The following is a 21,873-nucleotide window of genomic DNA, read 5'->3' as shown; positions in this document are numbered from 1 at the left end:
CTCATCTATAGAAGGGAGAGGCGGCCACCATCAGGAGTCACCCTAACCTCTGTAAGCAGTTCTCTCCCTCATCTATAGAAGGTAAAGATTGCCACCATCAGGAGTCACCCTAACCTCTGTAAGCAGTTCTCTCCCTCATCTATAGAAGGGAGAGGTGGCCACCATCAGGAGTCGTCACCCTAACCTCTGTAAGCAGTTCTCTCCCTCATCTATAGAAGGGAGAGATTGCCACCATCAGGAGTCACCCTAACCACTGTAAGGAGTTCTCTCCCTCATCTATAGAAGGTAAAGATTGCCACCATCAGGAGTCGTCACCCTAACCTCTGTAAGCAGTTCTCTCCCTCATCTATAGAAGGGAGAGATTGCCACCATCAGGAGTCACCCTAACCTCTGTAAGCAGTTCTCTCCCTCATCTATAGAAGGGAGAGGCGGCCACCATCAGGAGTCACCCTAACCTCTGTAAGCAGTTCTCTCCCTCATCTATAGAAGGGAGAGGCGGCCACCATCAGGAGTCACCCTAACCTCTGTAAGCAGTTCTCTCCCTCATCTATAGAAGGGAGAGGCGGCCACCATCAGGAGTCACCCTAACCTCTGTAAGCAGTTCTCTCCCTCATCTATAGAAGGGAGAGGCGGCCACCATCAGGAGTCACCCTAACCTCTGTAAGCAGTTCTCTCCCTCATCTATAGAAGGGAGAGGTGGCCACCATCAGGAGTCACCCTAACCTCTGTAAGCAGTTCTCTCCCTCATCTATAGAAGGGAGAGATTGCCACCATCAGGAGTCGTCACCCTAACCTCTGTAAGGAGCTCTCTCCCTCATCTATAGAAGGGAGAGGCGGCCACCATCAGGAGTCACCCTAACCTCTGTAAGCAGTTCTCTCCCTCATCTATAGAAGGGAGAGGTGGCCACCATCAGGAGTCACCCTAACCACTGTAAGGAGTTCTCTCCCTCATCTATAGAGGGGAGAGATTGCCACCATCAGGAGGAGTCACCCTAACCACTGTAAGGAGTTCTCTCCCTCATCTATAGAAGGGAGAGATTGCCACCATCAGGAGTCACCCTAACCTCTGTAAGCAGTTCTCTCCATCATCTATAGAAGGTAAAGATTGCCACCATCAGGAGTCACCCTAACCTCTGTAAGCAGTTCTCTCCCTCATCTATAGAAGGGAGAGATTGCCACCATCAGGAGGAGTCACCCTAACCATTGTAAGGAGTTCTCTCCCTCATCTATAGAGGGGAGAGATTGCCACCATCAGGAGTCACCCTAACCACTGTAAGCAGTTCTCTCCCTTATCTATAGAAGGGAGAGATTGCCACCATCAGGAGTCACCCTAACCACTGTAAGCAGTTCTCTCCCTTATCTATAGAAGGGAGAGATTGCCACCATCAGGAGGAGTCACCCTAATCACTGTAAGGAGTTCTCTCCCTCATCTATAGAAGGGAGAGATTGCCACCATCAGGAGTTACCCTAACCACTGTAAGCAGTTCTCTCCCTCATCTATAGAAGGTAGAGATTGCCACCATCAGGAGTCACCCTAACCTCTGTAAGGAGTTCTCTCCCTCATCTATAGAAGGGAGAGGTGGCCACCATCAGGAGTCACCCTAACCTCTTTAAGGAGTTCTCTCCCTTATCTATAGAAGGGAGAGATTGCCACCATCAGGAGTCACCCTAACCACTGCAAGGAGTTCTCTCCCTTATCTATAGAAGGGAGAGATTGCCACCATCAGGAGTCACCCTAACCTCTGTTAGGAGTTCTCTCCCTAATCTATAGAAGGGAGAAATGGCCACCATCAGGAGTCACCCTAACCTCTGTAAGGAGTTCTCTCCCTAATCTATAGAAGGGAGAAATGGCCACCATCAGGAGTCACCTTAACCACTGTAAGCAGTTCTCTCCCTCATCTATAGAAGGGAGAGGTGGCCTGCAGATCTGGACTTGGAGTCATTTGCCTTATTTGCTTGGATAAATGACCTCCATCCGAGCTTGAGTCATCGCCTTACCTAAAATGACTACACCTATATAACAAGGAGGAGTAGACACCCTGAATGAGGAGGAGGTGTATGCAATCAGGTACACATGGAGCCTCAACACATGCAAGCAGAGAACCACACATAGAGTAAGGGTACTATTACACGGAACGATAATCGGCTCGATTCTGCTGATTATTGCTCCGTGTAATAAATACAACGATCAGCCGATAATCGTTGTCATCGGCTGATCGTTCATATAGGTTAGAACCTTTATTTGTCGGGCGCCGACCGCGCACCTCTAAGTGTAATAGCGGTGCGCCGCCGGCGACTGACGATCTACATTACCTATCCATGCTCCAGGACTGCTCCTGTGGTCCGCTTCTCCCCGGGTCTTCACAGCGGCCTGTCAGCTGACAGGCCACTCTAAAGCTAGAGTGTGCGGGACCCGGGGAGAAGCGGACCGCAGGAGCAGCCCTGCAGCCTGGATAGGTAAAGTATATAGTTTAAGCAGGGGCTGCAAGGACATTGGTAACGATGTCCTTGCAGCCCTTGTTAAACGATTATCGGGCCGTGTAATAGGTCCAGTAAACGAGCGCCGATCTACCAGAATTGACGTGACAATTCTTTCGGCGGAATGCGGAATCAGCCGGCCCATAGAATGGTGTCTATGGAGCCGGCAGAAAGGCGCGCGACCATAAGCGCATACAGGCGACGGAATTCCGCGGAATTTATCTGTGAGAATTCCGTAGTCTGAACCCGCACTAAGGGTATGTTCATACTGAGTAAATCAGGCAGAACTCTCCGACGCGGAATCCCATCTGCCAACAGTGTCCCATGGCCTGTCTATGGGAGAGCATGCACGCCTCCGCTACCGCCGCTCTCTATTCAAAGAAGTGACATGTCACTTCTTTGAGCGGAGGCACGCAAGCTCTCTCATAGACAGACTATGGGACAGTGAGACAGGCGGGATTCTGCTAGATTTACTCAGTGTGAACATATCCTTCAGGTCAATGCCAATTTTCCTTTTTGCACCTTTGCTTTTTCCTCTTTATGTTTATAAGGCCATAGCACTTGCATTTTTTCACCTACAGCCCCACATGAGCCCTTATCTTTTGCGACACCAATTGTACTTTACAATGACAGATTTGATTTTCCCATAAAATATGCTGCAAAAAGGGGAAAAAATAATTTGTGCTGTCAAATTTAAAGAAATAAAGAAATATGTTTTCATTTCAGGGAGATTCATGTTTACTCCGTTCGCACTATGGTAAAATTCACATGTTATCTATGTTCCTCATGTCAGTATGATTACAACGATAGGCAACTTGCACAACTTTTATTTATTTGACAGCTTTTAAAAAAATTTAAATCTTTTTTTAACCCCTTCAAGACCAAGCCCATTATTATCAAATAATGCAATGTTCCTACCCGCCTTCTAAGAGCCATAGCGCTATTATTTGTCCACCTACAGGGCTGGTTGGGGAGTCATTTTTTGTGCCATGATCTCTTGTTTTTATTAATATCATATTGGTGTAACAGAAAAAATTTGATTGCTTTTTATAATTTTTTTTCCCTGATATATAACTATATAAAAAAATCAGCAATCTTGAGGGTTTTTTTTTCCGTTTACGCCATTACGCTGCCGTGCGAGAACAATAATGTTATATTTTAATAGATCGCACAATTCCACATGCTACAATATATAATATGTTCATTTATTTATATATTTATTTAAATATTTTTAGTTTTATTATGGGCAAGGGGGTATTTTAAACTTTGATTGGGAGGGGGTTTATAGGGGTTTTTTTATACTTTTTTTTTTACTACCCTTTTTTTCACTGTAAAACATGCAATCATTAGATTGCATATACTGATCTATGCTATGCTATGCTATGCCATGTGCATAGAGTCTGCCTGAGAGCAGACTCTAACCATAGATGGCCGATCCGACAAGATGGGGGTAAGTGGATTTCCCCCGCTCGTCGGTACAAGCGATCGGACCCCAGCAGCATGGCATTTTTGAAGCCAAAGCTAGGATTGGCCAGGAAGCCAAAAGCCAGGAAAAAGGAGAAATCTCAGTCTTTCCTTTATGACCTGTTACCTTTTTAGGGTGTGTGCACACTACGGAATTCCCGCATATGACCCGCGGCGGATTCCGTCACTCTTACCCGCACGCGGGTCACTTCGCTGCAGCCGTCCCTGATGCCGGCCCCCCTCTGCCGTGTCATCGGCTGCTCAGCCGTGATTGGCTGAGCACAGTTATGCTCAGCCAATCGCGGCTGAGCAGCCGATGATGCGGCAGAGGGGGGGCCAGCATCAGGGACGGCTGCAGCGATTCGGCCGGCCTCCCGAAGATTACATTGTTGACAGAAGATCGGGGACAACGCGCGTCAGGTATGTATGGTACACTACACTTCCGGGTCCACGTGCGGGGGTGGGGGAACACGGGGAAGGGGGTGATTCACATACATAACATACATTACAAAGTTGTATAACTTTGTAATGTATGTTATTTTGTGAATAATTTGTTAGCGTCGCACTACCCCTTTAAAAAAAATGAACTGCAGAAGCAAAAACTCCTGCAGAAGCATAATGCATTACTTACCTGTCTATCCCAGTTTTGAAACTACCAAAAATCCATATATTTTTTTTGGGGGGGAGGGGGTTGCTCTGTTTTGTGTCTCTGTTCTTCCTGATTTGGCATTTCCCAGGATGCAATGCTTTCCCTCATGTGATCATCACAGCCCCCACCCATTACAATCAATAAAATTAGTGCAGCAGCTGCTTCTGGCTGGACAGAGATAGTGAATCAGTCAGGGGATTGGGTTATCCAGCCAAGCCTCCTGGGAGATCACACCCTGCCCCCTGTGTGCATCATTAGCAAACACACCAAATGTGAGACAGAGGCATGTAAGATTTGTCTCCTATGAGGTGGGGGGGGACTGTAGAGATACAGTAATACATTGTATAGACACATCTATATAACTTTTAATGTACTTTTAGTAGAAAACAAGTTTTTCTTATCCGGAGTTCCCCTTTAAAGGACAACTCCCGCGGGACCCCCCCCCCCACACAAAAAAAAAAAAACAAAAAAAAACAGACACCATACTCACCATCCCTCCGGTGACGATCGCCACTCGATTTCGCCTTCAGCCGTCCAGCGATGTCTCTGACTTCCGGGTCCTGGGGATGGAAAAGGCTGCTAGTGCGCTTGCGCATCGGCAGCCTTTTCATTGGCTGGAGCGCATCACATGTCTTCCAGCAACCTCAGGCAATCAGGGCTGAGCAAGCTGGAAGCCATGTAATGCGCTCCAGCCAATGAAAAGGCTGCTGGTGCGCATGTGCACCAGCAGCCTTTTCCATCCTATTCACTTTCTATGAAGACGCCGAGGAGGAAGAAGACCGCCCCCTGGCTCTGACGTCGTCATCACCAGATGCCGCCCGGGAGAAGAGGACCGTGACGATCGTAATAGGTAATGTATACATTCTTTAACCGGGCAGACCGGTTATTTAACCACATTACAAAGTTATATAACTTTGTAATGTGTGTTAAATAAGCTTAAAAAAAAATTTCGTGGGAGTTGTCCTTTTAGAAACAGTGGCTCACATGTAATGTATCCAAGGGTATGAGTAATACGATCTCGCATCTGGACAGCACCCAGTGGTACCCCTTATTATACAGCAGGGGTGTCAAACTCAAATACACAGTGGGCCAAAATTTAAAAAATTGGACAAAGTCGTGGGCCAACCTTGATAATTATTATAGCGCAAATGACGCGGTCCTGGCACTATCAATGGTGTGCGTCTCCCAGCACTGCGCACTTTGATAAACCACATGATAAATTGCTATGATATGAATAAGTCCCAACCCATGTGGTAGCCAGCCCTCCCCAATAGTCTCCTACAGTAGCCAGCCCTCCCCAATAGTCTCATATAGTAGCCAGCCCTCCCCAATAGTCTCTTATATAGTAGCCAACCCTCCCCAATAGTCTCTTATATAGTAGCCAGCCCTCCCCAATAGTCTCTTATATAGTAGCCAACCCTCCCCAATAGTCTCTTATATAGTAGCCAGCCCTCCCCAATAGTCTCTTATATAGTAGCCAGCCCTCCCCATAGTCTCATATAGTAGCCAGTCCTCCCCCATAGTCTTGTTTATAGTAGCCAGTCCTCCCCCATAGTCTCATATAGTAGCCAGTCCTCCCCCATAGTCTTGTTTATAGTAGCCAGTCCTCCCCCATAGTCTTGTTTATAGTAGCATGGCCCATGGCGGGCCAGATGTAATTCGAACTCTGAATTGCCTGGCGGGCCAAAAGTTATGGCCCCGTGAGTTTGACATGAATGTTATACAGAGACTTATTTATTTATTTTTTTCATTCATTTATCCATTTATTCTTTATTTTTCAATACATCTTTTCATGTTGTTTTTTCAATATTCTATGGCTCTTTATTAACTTAGCATACTTAACCTAAGATAGATAAATTACTTTTCATACTATTAATATTGCTACTACCATAACTATTGAATCCTATTAAATTGTTGTAATCTTGCTTGAAATAGGGCTGATCCTTGGTTTTGAGGACTAAATTCTCTTTTTTTTTACATTAGCAGGTCATCTGCACAGGATCCTGGAGGCTTGGTCCTTTTTTTTCTTAAATGACGACCAGTTCCCGCGCTTGGAACTGTTCTTTAGAATCAGTGGAGCCGTATCACAGAGGGGAAGGGATATCGTCACACAGGGGTGGTGGGCCCACCTCCAATGCATAGAGCCGGCCTGGTGATTAGTGCTGAGTGTGGGAACCAGGTGGCGTTTCAAAAAAAGGACTGTGCCACTGGGATCCCTGCGCCAGCGCCAACCTGCTAGTGTAGAAAATTAAAAAAAAACAAACAGATGTACCTAATGGTACATTCGCTTTAAAGGAAACCAATCAGCATGATTGTGCTGATATGGTTCCCTGCAGCTGTGTAGAGAGCTACTGTGCATCTCACAGCACAAACCTGCTGCAGCAGTAGCTTTGCCGAGGAGAAAAAGATGTTTAATAACGCCACACAAGGAAGTAAGAGCGGCGGCAACTAGTCATCTGGGCAGGGAGCCATCTCCTGGCCTTGCGTGGCTTGATTTAACATCTTTTCCTCCTCTGCAAAGCTACTGCTAAAGCCGTGGCAGGTACATGCTGCAAGCTGCACAGTATCTCTATACACTGCTTCAAGGAAACATTTCAGCAAATCTGTGCTGATTGGTTCCCTTTAAAGCAAACCAATTACGCCAATTATTATTGTAACGCCAGGAACAGCGCCGAAAAGACTTGCTAAAATGCTGCCTTACCATACTGTATGTTGCGTGGCTTCTGTAGTGACTGCAGCTGCTGAAACAAAGTTTTTAATTCCGGAACGGGAGACAAGCAGAGAGCCGGGAACTAGTCATCCGGCACTGCTCCTAGCTTTACATTGATAAATGGTAATTATTTGGTTTGCTTTAACACTCAGTACTGATGTTTAATGACAGTCTTATGGTGCCTTATGTCAGACTCTCCATTACCATCCTGTTAACCCTACTATAGTACTTTCTATATTTGAAAACTTACTTTTGTGCTAAACTAAAAGGACAAAAAAACTTATACCTATTGGTGCAAGTTTAAGGGCCCTATTCCAACGGACGATTATCGTTCGCATAATCGTTAACAATTAACGATCTCAAACGACCGCTATTGCGAAAGACCTGAAAACGTTCACTCATTTCCATGAAACGATAATCGCTACTTATGATCACATTTGCGATCGTTTTTTTCTTCGCTATAGCGTTCGTATCTACTGCGAACGACTGAACGTCTTTTTCAATGCGAACGAGTTGCGAACGTTTTGCGAACAAGCAACAATAAAAATAGGTCCAGGTCTTATAAAGCGATCAACGATTTCTCGTTCGGTCGTTAACCGTTAACTGCATTTTAACCGAACAATTATCGTTTAGATTCAAACGATTTAACGATAATCTGAACGATAATCGTCCGGTGGAATAGGGCCCCAAGTCTGATTAGGTCAGGATCCTGCTTCTCCCCTCTTCTTTATTTCCCTCTGCTAACTACACAGGAGAACGATTTCTTACTGATTAAGAGTGACACATTTGACATAGGTATGCCATGCTTATCTTTACCACAAGCACATGAGCCCTTCAGATCTTCAGCACCTTATCCTCTCTAGGCTTGTGGGGAATGCTGTCCAAGATCATTGGAACTGACTTTTCAGGTGGCTTTTTCTCCCCAGTACAGAGTGGATTACTTCTCTCAGAGCAGAGTGGATTCTTTGCACCCCTTGATGCCACTGTTCAGCCACACTAGTACATAAGTACATAGTACTTATCTGCAGGGCCTGAGTTCAGGGCTTTAAAGGGGAACTATCAGCAGGTTAGTTGACTCTAACCTGCTGATGGCCCCTTATAGTGCCCAGGACGCTGAGGAGGAACAGTGCACTGGAGTATAGCTTACTCTGACAAACAGTGCAGGACCTGCGCCAAGGAGGAAGGTAACACACATACTTTCCTCCTCAGCGTCCTGAGTGCTATAAGGGGCTATCAGCAGGTTAAATTTGTGTAACCTGCTAATAGTTCCCCTTTAATTATGAGGCCATGATTTAACTTAAAGGGAACCTGTCACCCCGTGCCAGGATTACAGGCTCCCGACCCTTCGCTGGAGCACCCTAGGAGCACGCGCCGGGCTTCGGGTGCTCATATCTCAGTCACCCGACCACCTCCAGAAGCGGGACCCGGCGGGATCAGGTGTGTATAGGGTGCTCCAGCGGGGGGTCGGGAGCCTGTCACCCTGGCACGGGGGGTGACAGGTCCTCTTTAAGGTACTATACAACTTACAGGTTTTTTCTGTGCTTTGTATATAACGGCACCAGAAACACAAAAGAGATATCAAAAAGATCCATTTTTCTCTCTCGTCTATATAAGTGAATAGTTTTTTTCATTTATGCATTAGTACCCAAGGTAATTTGAATGTAGGTTTACAATACATTAAGCTATAAAATGATATCCTTTTGGGAGTATAATATGCAAGTAGGAAAAACTGACATGCCTCCTAGCACAATATAGATTTTATTGAAGCAAATATATTGATCAGGTAAAAAAGAGAGGTATATCTAAGCAAAGAGAGACTAGGATTTGGAATTTGTTCATCTTAAAGGGGAAACGTACAACAGATATACCAGCAATTAGCCAGAGCTTCTACAAATAACTTTTCTATCTATAAGCATATCAAAGTATGTCAGTGCAGTACTGTATGAGGACAACTCACTGATTTCACTGGGCAGTAATACTTCATTTCTCCTATGGAGACGCCACAAGAAAATTAAACCTTTGCTGCCAGATTACCTAGTATCTTACAGCTGACTGTCCAGGGTACGCACTGATCCGTTTAATCGTGGGTAAGGCTTCAGACAGAGGAAAGAGAAGATACTGCAGAAGATACACTCACTGTGTATCTGCAATTCAAATCAGTGGCTGCACTGACGTCACCTTATATGCTTTCACATCTCAGGCTGGGCAAGGAACTTCAAAAGTTTGTGTTAAATCCCAATCAAAGTCTTCAAAACCTCCAAAGTCTGACTGAATGGGGACTTCTGATTTCCGCATTTTTAGGACAAGGTCAACTGGGGATTTTTGGAGCAGTGCCGGATCAAAGGTCATTCGTCGGAAGAAAATGTGGCTCTTGAATTGATGGAGATAACGGAGCCTCTGTCTTGGAAGTTTACACAGTAGCTAGAGGAATAATGATACATGAAAACTTTCAGATACTACATACAAACCATGTGTAAAGTAACAGTTTGTATCCCACCAACCTACATTAGGTGCCCATATACACAGTCAGGTCTGACTGAATTATGACCACCAGCTAATATCCAGAGCAACAGCCCTGTATAGTACAGACCGCAGATAGATGGGCTTGGAGTGACTCGTGATGCACCACAGCTTCCATATCATTTATTCACAATGATGCTGTTGGTCCATTCACCATACCCTTTCACCGCAGCAGCATCAAAACAGTTCACAAAGTGCAGAAATACTGCCACGCTCAGGCTGGGTTCACATAACTTTATGAGCTATACATTGGTAACAACAAAAGTATAAAGAGGTCCTAAAAATGTGACTGGACTGTTTGTTATGTAACTAACAAGGTACTACAGGTATGGTGACACCATTGTAAATATAATGTAGTGTAAGATTTTGCGTTAGGAATGGGTAAAATGTATTATTCTCTGCAGCAGCACAGATTGGCAAAATTGGTAAAATTTTGTATGCAAGCCCCATTTTTGCTTAAAAAAACAAGCTAGCGCAAATGTTCTGGGCAATTTTACCAATCTGCGTTGGTGCAAAGAATAATAAATTACGGTTTATAATTAAAATGTTCAGCACCACGGCCAACAGTTCATTTGGCAAATCACAGTCTTCTACAAGTTTGTTATGGACAATTGTTTGGTACTACATTACCTCCTTTATTAGATGTGATAGGCTTCGGCTCACAGTGTCTGGAACTTCATAGGTGGCATCATTAACCCTCTCCAGCATGCTCACATGGTCTGTGGCAGAGGCAACAGGGAACTAGAAGATAGGGAGGAGGGTTAGCAAGCCGTAGGGAACATTCATCTGCAGAATCAGATTACACAAGGTATGCTTGTAAACATGACGGCACATAGGTCTGCAGGACCGTGTAGACATTGTTTTCAAATTTGCTTAAATGGAACCTATCAGTAGGTTACAAGAATCTGACCTGCTGATATTTACTTACAGCACACAGGGCGCTGAGGATAAAGCTTCTTACCTTCATCCCCAGCATTGTTTCCTTGCTATTAGGAGTTTATTCTTCATGCTAATCATGCATTTTGGTGCACTGGGGGCGGGACTATTGCTCCAAGTGCACTGATCGGCTCCTGGCCAGCCCACACCTTGTAATGAATATCAGTCGGGCCGGCCAGATCGGTGCACTAGGGGTAGAAGTCCTGCTCTGACTGCACCAAAATGCCTAAATAGCATAAAGATTAAACTGCTAATAGCATGGAAATGGTGCTGAGGATGAAGGTAAGAAACTTACCTTCATCCTGAGCACCCAGTGCACAATAGGGAAGTATGAGCAGGTTAGATTCTTCTAACCTGCTGATAATGTTCCTTTAGGCTAAATTCACACAACATATTTTTTCATTTAATAGATGAGTTACTAAATGAAAAAATTCATTGCATCGATTTCAATTAAATTCCTTGTGGCCGCACAAAAAAACTGACAGTGCAGACAATGTAAAGTGCGGCTCCGGACAGACTTTACATTGTCATATATGGATAATTGGAACGTAGGCACACCCGTATATGCCCGCATTCCAATTCAAAAGGAATTAAGTTCATCCGGCCGGTACTGCGGTACCGGCTGGGATGAACTTCACTGACAGCGGCCATTCTGTGACACGGCCGTATCACAGAATGGCTGCTGTCATGCATAGTGTGAAACCGGCCTTAAAGTGTCACTGTCATCATTCAAAACTTTTGACATGTCGTAGAAACATGTCAAAAGTTTTGATTGGTCCAGGTCTGAGTGTTCAGACCCATACAGATTGGGAGAATGAGCCGGGAGAAGGCCATGTTGTAGCGCGTCCGCTCCCCACTCTTTGTCAGCATAATCAGTCATGCTCCATAGACTTACTGTACCTTATGAGTCCGACTGATAACGTGACACAGAGCTGAGAGAGGATCGGGCTTAACACGTAACATGTAACTTTTTAAGACAATCTCTTTATTTCCTCACCTCCCCAGCTGCGAGTGCAAATAACAGAACTCCTAAGGAAAACCAGTCGGCAGAATGGCTATAAGGACCTCCGCAAAGAACTTCAGGTGCTAGGAAAGCAAATGCCAAAGTAAACCACTGCAACTATACACTTTAGAAATAGCATTATTTTATGGATTAGGTTTTTCCAGATTCTATTATATCACTTTGTAATGCAATTTTATTTAAATATATATATATATATATATATATATATATATATATATCTTTTTATATTTATATGACACAGGCCCTTCTGCTGCCAACAACATTTGTGTCAGGAACTGTAGTGTATGGAGGAAACAAACCCTGCCCTGTATGTCGCTATTGAGCAGCGCTAGAAATGAGCAGGGGAGTGAAGCTTAGAGCCCTGCAGTTCCTGATACTAATGTTGGTGGCAGCAGAGGGGGCCGTGTTGCCCCTTACTGCTGCCAGTTAGTGGAAGTATATATTCATATATATAAATTGTACATTTTCTTTAAAGTAATAAGCCTTTATTAAAGCAATGTCTTAGCAAAAAAAAAATCGCTTAAATCGTTCGAATCTAAACGATAATCGTTCGTTTGAATAGCAGTTAACGATTAACGACCAAATGAGAAATCGTTGATCGCTTTATAAGACCTGGACCTATTTTTATTGTTGCTCGTTCGCAAAGCGTTCGCATTGAATAAGACGTCGTTCGGTCGTTCACAGTAGATACGAACGCAATAGCGAAGAAAAAACTATCGCAAATACGATTATCGTAACGAATATCGTTCCATGGAAATGAGTGAACGTTTTCAGGTCTTTCGCAATAGTGGTCGTTTGAGATCGTTAATCGTTAACAATTATGCGAACGATAATCGTCCGGTGGAATAGGGCCCTTAGGCTAGGTTCACACTGCATTTTTGCAGTCTGATTAACATATTCATTTTATGGAGGAAAAAAAACGGATGCAATTGTGTGCCAAAACAATTGCAATGGATCCATTTTTTTTTCTTTTTAGCATACACAAAAAACGTGGTTGACCACGTTTTTCTGTACATTAAAATTAACCATTTAAAAACAGATCAATTAAACGGAATGCAAAAAAACGCAGTGTGAACTTACACTTACAGTAAAAGTTCTTTTATGGGTGCCTTATTACATCTCCATACAAATTATGCTCATAATACAGCTGGAAAATTTTTAATCATCTTGGTGATTTTTTATTTGGGATGTATGCTAGAGCAGTGATTTTCAACCTTTTTTGAGCCGCGGCACACTTTTTATACTTAAAAAATCCTGGGGCACACCACCAACCAAAATGGCACAAAATGACACTAAAACAGTACATATTATACATATAGTTAATAATATAGATTCTAAATGTATTTATACTCACTCAGTGTGAAACCTGGGCCTGTTTTCTTCTTCCCCCTGTGCTTCTTTCCTGTGCTTCTCTCCACCATACCCCCCCCCCATTTCTCTCCTGTGCTTCTCTCCACCATACTTCTCCCCCCCTGCTTCTCTCCTGTGCTTCTCTCCACCATACTTCTCCCCCCTGCTTCTCTCCTGTGCTTCTCTCCCCCATGCTTCTCTCTTGTGCTTCTCTCCACCATACTTCTCCCCCCTGCTTCTCTCCACTACTTCTCTCCTGTGCTTCTCTCCACCATACTTTTCCCCCCTGCTTCTCTCCCCCATGCTTCTCTCCCCCATGCTTCTCTCCCCCATGCTTCTCTCCCCCATGCTTCTCTCCTGTGCTTCTCTCCACCATGCTTCTCTCCACCAAACTTCTCTCCACCAAACTTCTCTCCACCAAACTTCTCTCCCCCCTGCTTCTCTCCACTGTTTCTCTCCCCATCCCCATGTTTCTCTCCCCCCTGCTTCTCTCCCCTGTTTCTCCCCCATCCCCATGTTTCTCTCCCCCATCCCCATGTTTCTCTCTCCCCTGTTTCTCCCCCATCCCCATGTTTCTCTCCCCCATCCCCAGGTTTCTCTCCCCCATGCTTCTCTCCCTGTCTCTCCCCCTGTTTCTCCCCCATGCTTCTCTCCCCATCCACATGTTTCTCTCCCCTATCCCCAGGTTTCTCTCCCCCATTGTTTTCTCCTGTTTCTCTCCCCCATCCCCAGGTTTCTCTGACGCCCTTCCTCCTCACCTCCTCCGAGATGGTCGCCGCTGCTGTCCACCTCACCTACTGGCCGCCCGTAGGGCCCGGATGTGCTCCTCCAATCAGCGAAGACCGGGAGCGTGGTGCGCACACGTTGATTGGATGCGTGCATCACGGCCCGCCGCAGCGCACCACACTCCCGGTCTCCGCTGATTCGATAGGAGGAGCATGTCTGGGCGCTACAGGGGGCCAGTAGGTGAGGCGGACAGCAGCGGCGATCTTCAGGGGCACCATAGTTTGGGGAACTTTCCCCGCTGCACACCCGACCATGTGTCGCGGCACACTGGTTGAAAATCACTGCCCTAGAGTAAGAGCCTCTATTATTGACAGCTCCGTTTTTTGGTTAGAGAAAGTAAAACCATGTTTGCAGGTAACAGATGTGAAGTGTTACACATATTGATAGTCAGTTCCTGTCCTTACCCATGTACTGAAGTGTCCCGCAGATAGTATATGCACACTCCCCAAAAGGAAGGTGTCTGGAAAGTCCAAAATCTGACAATTTCAAGTGTCCTAAATAAAAAATGAAACTCTTAACCAAAAAGAATGAAATACAATTTAACAAATCCAATTAAAAGGTTTAGAGTTTTACTCACCTCTCTCATCTAGTAGTATGTTTTCCATCTGAAAAAAAGACTTAGATTTAGAAAATGTATGGAGGCTGAACTGGGACATATAAACGATAACATTAGATGTTGGGACCTACAAAAGACAACCTATCTTCAAAGGGCTTGTTATAAAAGGGAAACCCCTGACTACAGTATATGCCATAGTCCTGAGCTGCTTTCTTCTGAAAACACAAAACAGTGTGTGAGCTTTTCTATGTCCCCCCCTCCCCCCCCACTATCTTCCAAGACAGCAGATGTAAACAAGTCCCTGGCAGGCTTTATCTGCAACTTTGTAGCTTCTTTATAGTGCCAGGAGGGTTAATTTTTTTATCTGAGGTCAAGTTGTTGATGACCTCACTGTTATATCTCTCAGCATTGCAGAGTTGCTACAAAGTTGCAGATAGGGACTTGTTTACATCAGCCATCTCAGAAGGGGGGGGCAGAGAGAAAAGCTCACTTTTTTGTGTGTGTCTTCAGCAGAAAGCAGCAACTCAGAACTAAGGGAAGGTGACTGAATATATAATAACAAGTATAGAATAAGTTATTAGTCTCACCATGGCCATCAACATATGAAAAGTTATGTTTGAGTGGAATACCCCTTTAATCCTGTCCTATTAGGCTCCTTTCCTATGACTGTATATTCTGCCCAGACTTGCAGATGTGAGTAGAATAAGGATCCATTCATTTCTATCGCCCCATACACACACCCATAGGTTTTAAAGGTCTGTGTTGGGGCAGGGATCCACCTATTTAAATGAATGGGTTTGTATGAATGTGGATGGCCCACAGCTACGGACAGCTCTACAGATGTGTGAATGGAGCCTTAGAGTGAGAAATAGTGCAAAGAGATACCCTCACTCTTTATCTGAATAAATGTAATATAAAGCTTAATTGCATTGAAATGTGTGGCCAAACATAGCTTCCCCTGGTACAGCGTTCAGGCAGGCAGCAATGGGCTGGCAGTTAGGGTAGCTGCAGGCAGAAAAGGCAACGTTTGATGTGACAGTCGCTTTAAAGCAATTGTATAGGTATCAGATACACTTCTGGATGCTTTTTCCTTAATAACAAGGACACATAAGAAATTAATTCCATGTGCTCACAGCTGAGGTAGTGTAGTATAGTCATATGGCAGTGTGTAATCTTACCTTAACATCTCTGTGTATGATACCCAAATTATGAAGATACACTGTGGGCAAAACACACAGATGAGTAATAACTTTCAGCATTACAGAAATAATAACAAGCAGGTCCAGTGCTGTCCATGGCCCCAGTTTCTTAAGAAATAGCTTAAGTATTTCCAGTACAAGCTATATGGGGGTCTATGAATGTGATTTGTGTATATGGATTGTTAGCATGAACCTTAAAGGAGAAGTCCGCAGAAAATGTTTATTAAAGTATTGTATTCCCCCCCCCCCCAAAGTTATACAACTAACCAATATACACATATTACGGGAAATGCTTATAAAGTGCTTTTTTCCCTGCACTTAACTACTGCATCAAGGCTTCACTTCCTGGATAAAATGGTGATGTCACGACCCGACTCCCAGAGCTGTGCGGGCTGTGGCTGCTAGAGAGGATGATGGCAGAGGGATGCTCAGTGTTCCTCCAGTGCCCTGTGTCCCTCAGTGTCCTCCTGCCATCATCCTCTCCAGCAGCCACAGCCTGCACAGCTCTGGGAGTCGGGTCGTGACATCACCATGTTATCCAGGAAGTGAAGCCTTGATGCAGTAGTAAGTGCAGGGAAAAAGCACTTTATAAGCATTTCCTGTGATAACTGTATATTGGTGATTTGTATAACTTTTGGGGGGGGCAATACAATACTTTTTGCTGGAATTCTCCTTTAAGGCTGCCTGAACTTTCACAGATCCTCCACAAACACAGCAAGGAAAGCAAAAAAGAAAAAAAAAAAAACGTAAGAGAAAATCAGCCATAGAGTAATACCATCTCTTCAACAAGTGAGAGGAAGAAGATCAACCCTTTCCCTAAGAAGAGGTGGACCAATCCCATTACTCACCCAATTTGAACATCTGCAACAAGACCCCTTCTATGTCCAGGATATTAAACTTACCTAAAACAGATACCAATTCGGCAGCAAATAGCCTTATTGTGTCTTCATCAATATGCTTGGCAGACATCCACAAGGTGTACAGGTCCCCGTAACTACAATAGTTGCACACTGCCACAGAGAGACACAGAAAGTTATGACCCAAATTTTACATAATATACTAGTAGAAGCATTTTTTTCATGCTGTTTCATGACTTGAAGCCATTTATAGAAGTTATTTATGCTAGATGTACAACCAAGGGTCCTTAGAGGGGTATTCCATTATTATTGCTGGGACTGTGGTAAAAACTCATCTACCAAGGTCCCTCATAACTAACACTGCAGCTCCTTCCTGTCTCCTTGCTTTTGAGATAAGATGTTGGAGCAGGACCTGGCCAATCACGACCGCAGTAGGGTCCCACCTTAGCCAGTGATTGGCTAAGCAGGCACATCCTGCTCTAACTTCTCATCTTGGATACAGGGAGAAGAGATGAGTGGCGGAGGATCAGAAGGAGCTGCTACAAGGGACCAGGATGGATAAGTATGACTTTTTCTTTTTTTACCCCAGTCCCAGGAGTGTATTAAAATGTCTCACTTTATTCATCATTTGAGATAGGCCACTAACATCAGATCAGCAAAGGCCCTACTCGAAGAACCTCCACTGATCAGCTGGTTAATAGGGCTGAGGTGCTTTGCGAGTGTTGCTACTAATGCAAGGCTTACCAGACACAGGTCTGCACATTCAGTAGCAGCTATACCTGGTATTGCATTGCATCTAGAGATGAGCGAACCTGGAGCATGCTCCAGTCCATCCGAACCCAAACTTTCGGCATTTGATTAGCGGTGGCTGCTGAAGTTGGATAAAGCCCTAAGGCTATGTGGAAAACATGGATATAGTCATTGGCTGTATCCATGTTTTCCAGACACCCTTAGAGCTTTATCCAAGTTCAGCAGCCCCCGCTAATAAAATGCCAAACGTTCGGGTTCGGATCGACTCGAGCATGCTCCAGGTTCTCTCATCTCTAACTGCATCCCATCCACTACTATGGGACTAGCTGCAAAACCAGGCACAACCACTACCAGAGGTAGCCAGCACTCTCATGAGCATTGCAGCCCCATAAATCAGAGGATCAGCAGGGTGCTGTTCTGAAACTTATGGTGTGTCCTGAGGATAGGGCATTAATATACGAGTCTGGGAAAGAAAAATTACAATAAACACCAGACTCATCTATTACAATAGTACACTAAAGACTGAAGTGAAAATGATCCAGTATAAAATGGCTGATACAAACATAGTGAGCAGATTGAAAGAACATCATACATAACACATGTACAGAACATAATTCTTCATGTATGCACACATGCGTTATTTACATCACACAATAAGGTGTTGTCTCATATTTATACCTACAAAACAGAACATTATGGTACAAGGTAACTCACTGATGAAAAGATGGCGCTGCCCCTGCCAGCTCTCTCCAAGGCATTGGATGAATGGATGCTTTACTTGCCTCTGGTACCAAAGACAAACTCTTGTTATTTCTGCTCAGCAGTACACAATCCACAATTTTACAGAAATATGTTCAGAATATTTGGCCAAATCATATAATTTTTTTTATCTGTAGCCGGGTTCAGAAAATCCTCTGTCAAATATCATATTATGGCATTCTAGAGAGGTATCCCATACTTACCTACCTCATATCTAAGCGGGGGGATGCTCTTTGCATCTCTTGCTTTTAAAGACCCAGCATTTCCATAGATTACATAGAGAGCCCACTGATTTCAGTGGTGACAATGCAATGCTTCATTTCGCTTAACTGAATGCTTGCTGTCGGGTTCTGTATCTCAAACCATCACTGCTTGCCAGAGCTCTACAGATAGCTCAACCCCTTTGGCGCTGCTTAGAAATTTCTGTTACTAAAATCTGACAACAGTGTTCTAAGCAAAAAGACCATTCTACTCATCAGATGTCAATTTTCTAGAGACTGAAATCTCAGCAGGACAAAGGGTTTGAGCGCTTTCTAAAAAATATATATATATTTGGAGTCATACGCTTGATCCCATTGTGATTCCTACAAATGTATTTAAACATGTATCAGTTAATTTCGCCTTTCTATTCTACAGTACCCTCCATCCAGAAGAACAGCCGTACCTGTATGCTGACCTCCTCTTTACATTGTCGCAGTGTGTTGCGGCGGAGAACTTCTCCTTTAGGTAATACCTGAGAATAATATAAATTATTTTATCAACCACAAACAGCTTGGTGTAAAAGAGTTTAAAAAAAAAAAAAAGACATCTTACTTTTAAGGCAAAGATCTTCTGCTCAGGGCCGTGGAACACCTTGAGCACGGGACCAAGGGATCCTTTGGCAACACAACCTAAAATCTGTTACAGATAAAGTATTGGTCATTTAACAAGACAGGATGAAGATTAAAGTCTTCGGTTAAATATGATATTTCTGTCCCGAAAATGCTGCTTTGACAGTGTGATAAAGTGCAGTAATGGATGTGCTTGCTTTTCAAGATCGCCATTTGGAATTAGCCTTGCTTACATCTAGAGCCTTAAAGAAGCAGTTCACTTTTTATTTTTTTCGCCCCCCCGGTTAGCCGCTGTCAAGTATACTTACAGAAGATGATCGGTGTCCCGTTCCCGTCGGTCAGTTCCGTCCCGCGGTGCCGTTCACATCGGGCGCGCGCTCACTTCCGCCGGCGCTGTGACTCCTCTTCTCTCCCTTGTCATTTGAACGCCGGAAGTCACGTGCTTCCATAGAGAATGCATGGAAGCGAGTGACTTCCGGCGTATAATCACTGGGCAGAGAAGAGGACTCGCAGCAGCCGGCGGAAGTGAGCGCGCGCCCGATGTGAACGGCACCGCGGGACGGAACTGACCGACGGGAACGGGACACCGATCATCTTCTGTAAGTATACTTGACAGCGGCTACCCGGGGGGGCGAAAAAAATAAAAAGTGAACTGCTTCTTTAAAGTGTACCTGTCTTTTTGAAAAACTTTCAACATGTCATAGAGACATGTCAAAATTTTTGATCAGGCCGGGCTAGGCCCGTGTACCAATTATGGGAACTAGCGGGGAGAGGACCACACTGCAGTGACAGGAACTGTCCAGACCTGTAGCAAATCCCCATGGAAAATCTCTCCACCTCTGTCTGTGACAATTCCTGGTACGGAAAGAAGTGTGTTAGACTAGAAAGAATGCCTACCTTCCTGCAGGACATACAGCAGCTGATAAGTACTGAGAACGAGTTGTACAGCGCTGTGGCAGAGTATGCGCAATGCTACTTCATAACTGTATGTGGTGCAAAAACAGCCAATTTGGAGCAAATTATGTGTATAACACTGGAGGTCACTAAGGTGCTGGATACCTACATCTACATATAGTTGTCATTTAAAAAACAAACAAACCTTTAGCTCTGGCTGTGCAGTGGGAGACCAAAGTGGGAACTCCGGCAGGAATAGGGATATACACTGTGGAAGAGTCCGCTCCGCCACCTTCTCCTCTGGAGGGCTAGTCTGATGCGATGGCTTAAGCTTATTCTTTATTGTACGTCCAGTGTCCCACAGCTGGCTCAGTCGGGATGAAGACTGGATTTCCCCATTCCACAAACCTTTCCAGGGGGGAACCCATAAGTTGGGTGAGGAAGAGATATCACTCTGCAGTTCAGGAAGGCACATATCAGAAAATATACCTTAAAATCACCTATCATGTCATATACTTTTAGCCCACAAACCCTCGGCCTCCAGCTGCTGTAAAGTACAATTCCCATCATGCCTAAACAGCTAAAGCCTTGTCTTTGGTTGTCCAGAGATAATGGGAATTGTAGATTGTCAGAGTTACAGGAATCTTTGGAATCTCTTATCACCAGTCTACATATGACTTTAACAGAAAATCTACTCTTAGGGTCCTATTACCCTGAGCGATTTTTAACGATTAACGACTAACTAAACAAGATTGTTTAACGTTAACCTGAAATCGTTCACCATATTACACAGAACGATAATCGTTAGTTACGATCGTTACTATGATCGTTATTTCGATCGTTACTATGATCGTTTATTCCTTCTGATCCCAAAAAAAACAGTGAACAATGTGCAATTACACTGAACGATTACTGAAAAAATACGGAACTTGAGTGAACAAACGTGGAATTACAGCGAACAATTAACGATAATTTTAGGTTCAGATCTAAATCAACGATCAAAATCAACGATCAACGACATACGAACGATTATCGTTTAAATTCTAACGATTTAATGATTTTTCGCACGATAATCGTCCTGTGTAATAGGGCCCTTAGCTTCCATTTTAGAGTTCTTCATATTTTCTCCTACCTTTGTGTTGCTGCTTGCGGCTCCCATTTCATTGCCCCTGTCAGTTTACATGCTGGAACGGATTTGTTTTCCTGGCTGCTCTCCGGACACTTTGTGATCTGTGTGTGGGGTCACGTGCACGGTTAATCCGCTTTAGTCTGACAAACAACTTTAATCTGCTTCTAAGCGCTGGTCGTTACTTATGCATCTCTCCAGATTCATTATTCATGAGTGCACTCTATGTATACATCTACATGATATGGCATATTGATTGTTAGAAGTATGCAATTCTATATATATATATATATATATATATATATATATATATTTGGTTATAAGGGGATCAATTGAGGGAAATTATTATGCCCGCCAGAATATAGAGGTATTTGATTCTAGCTTCTCAGATTGTAAAAACGGTATTGGTATTGATTAGCACGGTCTGCAAGATATTTATAAAAGTTACAAAATGGAAAAAAAAAGTTGCATCTATGGAAACTGGTTAAAGCCAGTGTAAAAGCTAATACAGAAGCTGATATTGCAACAAATTTATAAAAGTTTGCCCCAGCGTATGTCCAACTACATAAAGTGTACCTCTCACAACAGCCGGCTTCCTGATCAGCAGCAGGATCCTCTGGAAATCCAGAAATTTGGGCCTCCATGAATACATAAATGCAATGGGAGCATAATGCACACAATCCCCTTTGGATTCAATGAGGGTTGCACATATTTTGTTTTGTGTGAAAATATACAATGTGAAATATACAGATGGGAAACAAAATGGCCGCATTTTGCAAAATCAGGTGTTAAATAATGGGCATTACTTGGATGGTTGTAATTAATTGCAGAAGTTGTTCTATACAGTGTGTGCCAATTTCCCATTAACTTTAATGGAGTGCATTATTATATTGAAAATATATTTTACAGTGTGTGTAGATGTTTGCAACTAACAGCAGATTTGGTTTGGTTGGTTAATCCACCGTAAGTGAATGTAAACCTGGTA

General features: G+C 43.9%; 1 protein-coding gene across 1 annotated transcript; it reads right to left on the bottom strand.

Annotated features, from left to right (window-relative positions):
- Nucleotides 1-9,497: 9,497 nt before the first annotated feature.
- RSKR (ribosomal protein S6 kinase related) lies at nucleotides 9,498-20,921 on the bottom strand. The gene is made up of 12 exons (XM_069945986.1): nucleotides 20,895-20,921; nucleotides 19,968-20,216; nucleotides 18,852-18,935; nucleotides 18,703-18,771; nucleotides 17,994-18,063; nucleotides 16,575-16,682; nucleotides 15,652-15,692; nucleotides 14,495-14,522; nucleotides 14,322-14,411; nucleotides 11,755-11,843; nucleotides 10,452-10,562; nucleotides 9,498-9,722 (listed from the first exon to the last, which is right to left on the bottom strand). Exons 1-12 carry the CDS (start codon nucleotides 20,919-20,921, stop codon nucleotides 9,498-9,500), a joined length of 1,191 nt encoding a protein of 396 aa, XP_069802087.1.
- Between the last annotated feature and the right edge of the window lie 952 nt (nucleotides 20,922-21,873).

The sequence above is a fragment of the Dendropsophus ebraccatus genome, chromosome 11 (genome assembly GCF_027789765.1).
Source record: "Dendropsophus ebraccatus isolate aDenEbr1 chromosome 11, aDenEbr1.pat, whole genome shotgun sequence".
NCBI lineage: Eukaryota > Metazoa > Chordata > Amphibia > Anura > Hylidae > Dendropsophus > Dendropsophus ebraccatus.
Note: the sequence above shows the minus strand (reverse complement) of the source record. Positions and strands in the feature narration are given on the sequence as shown.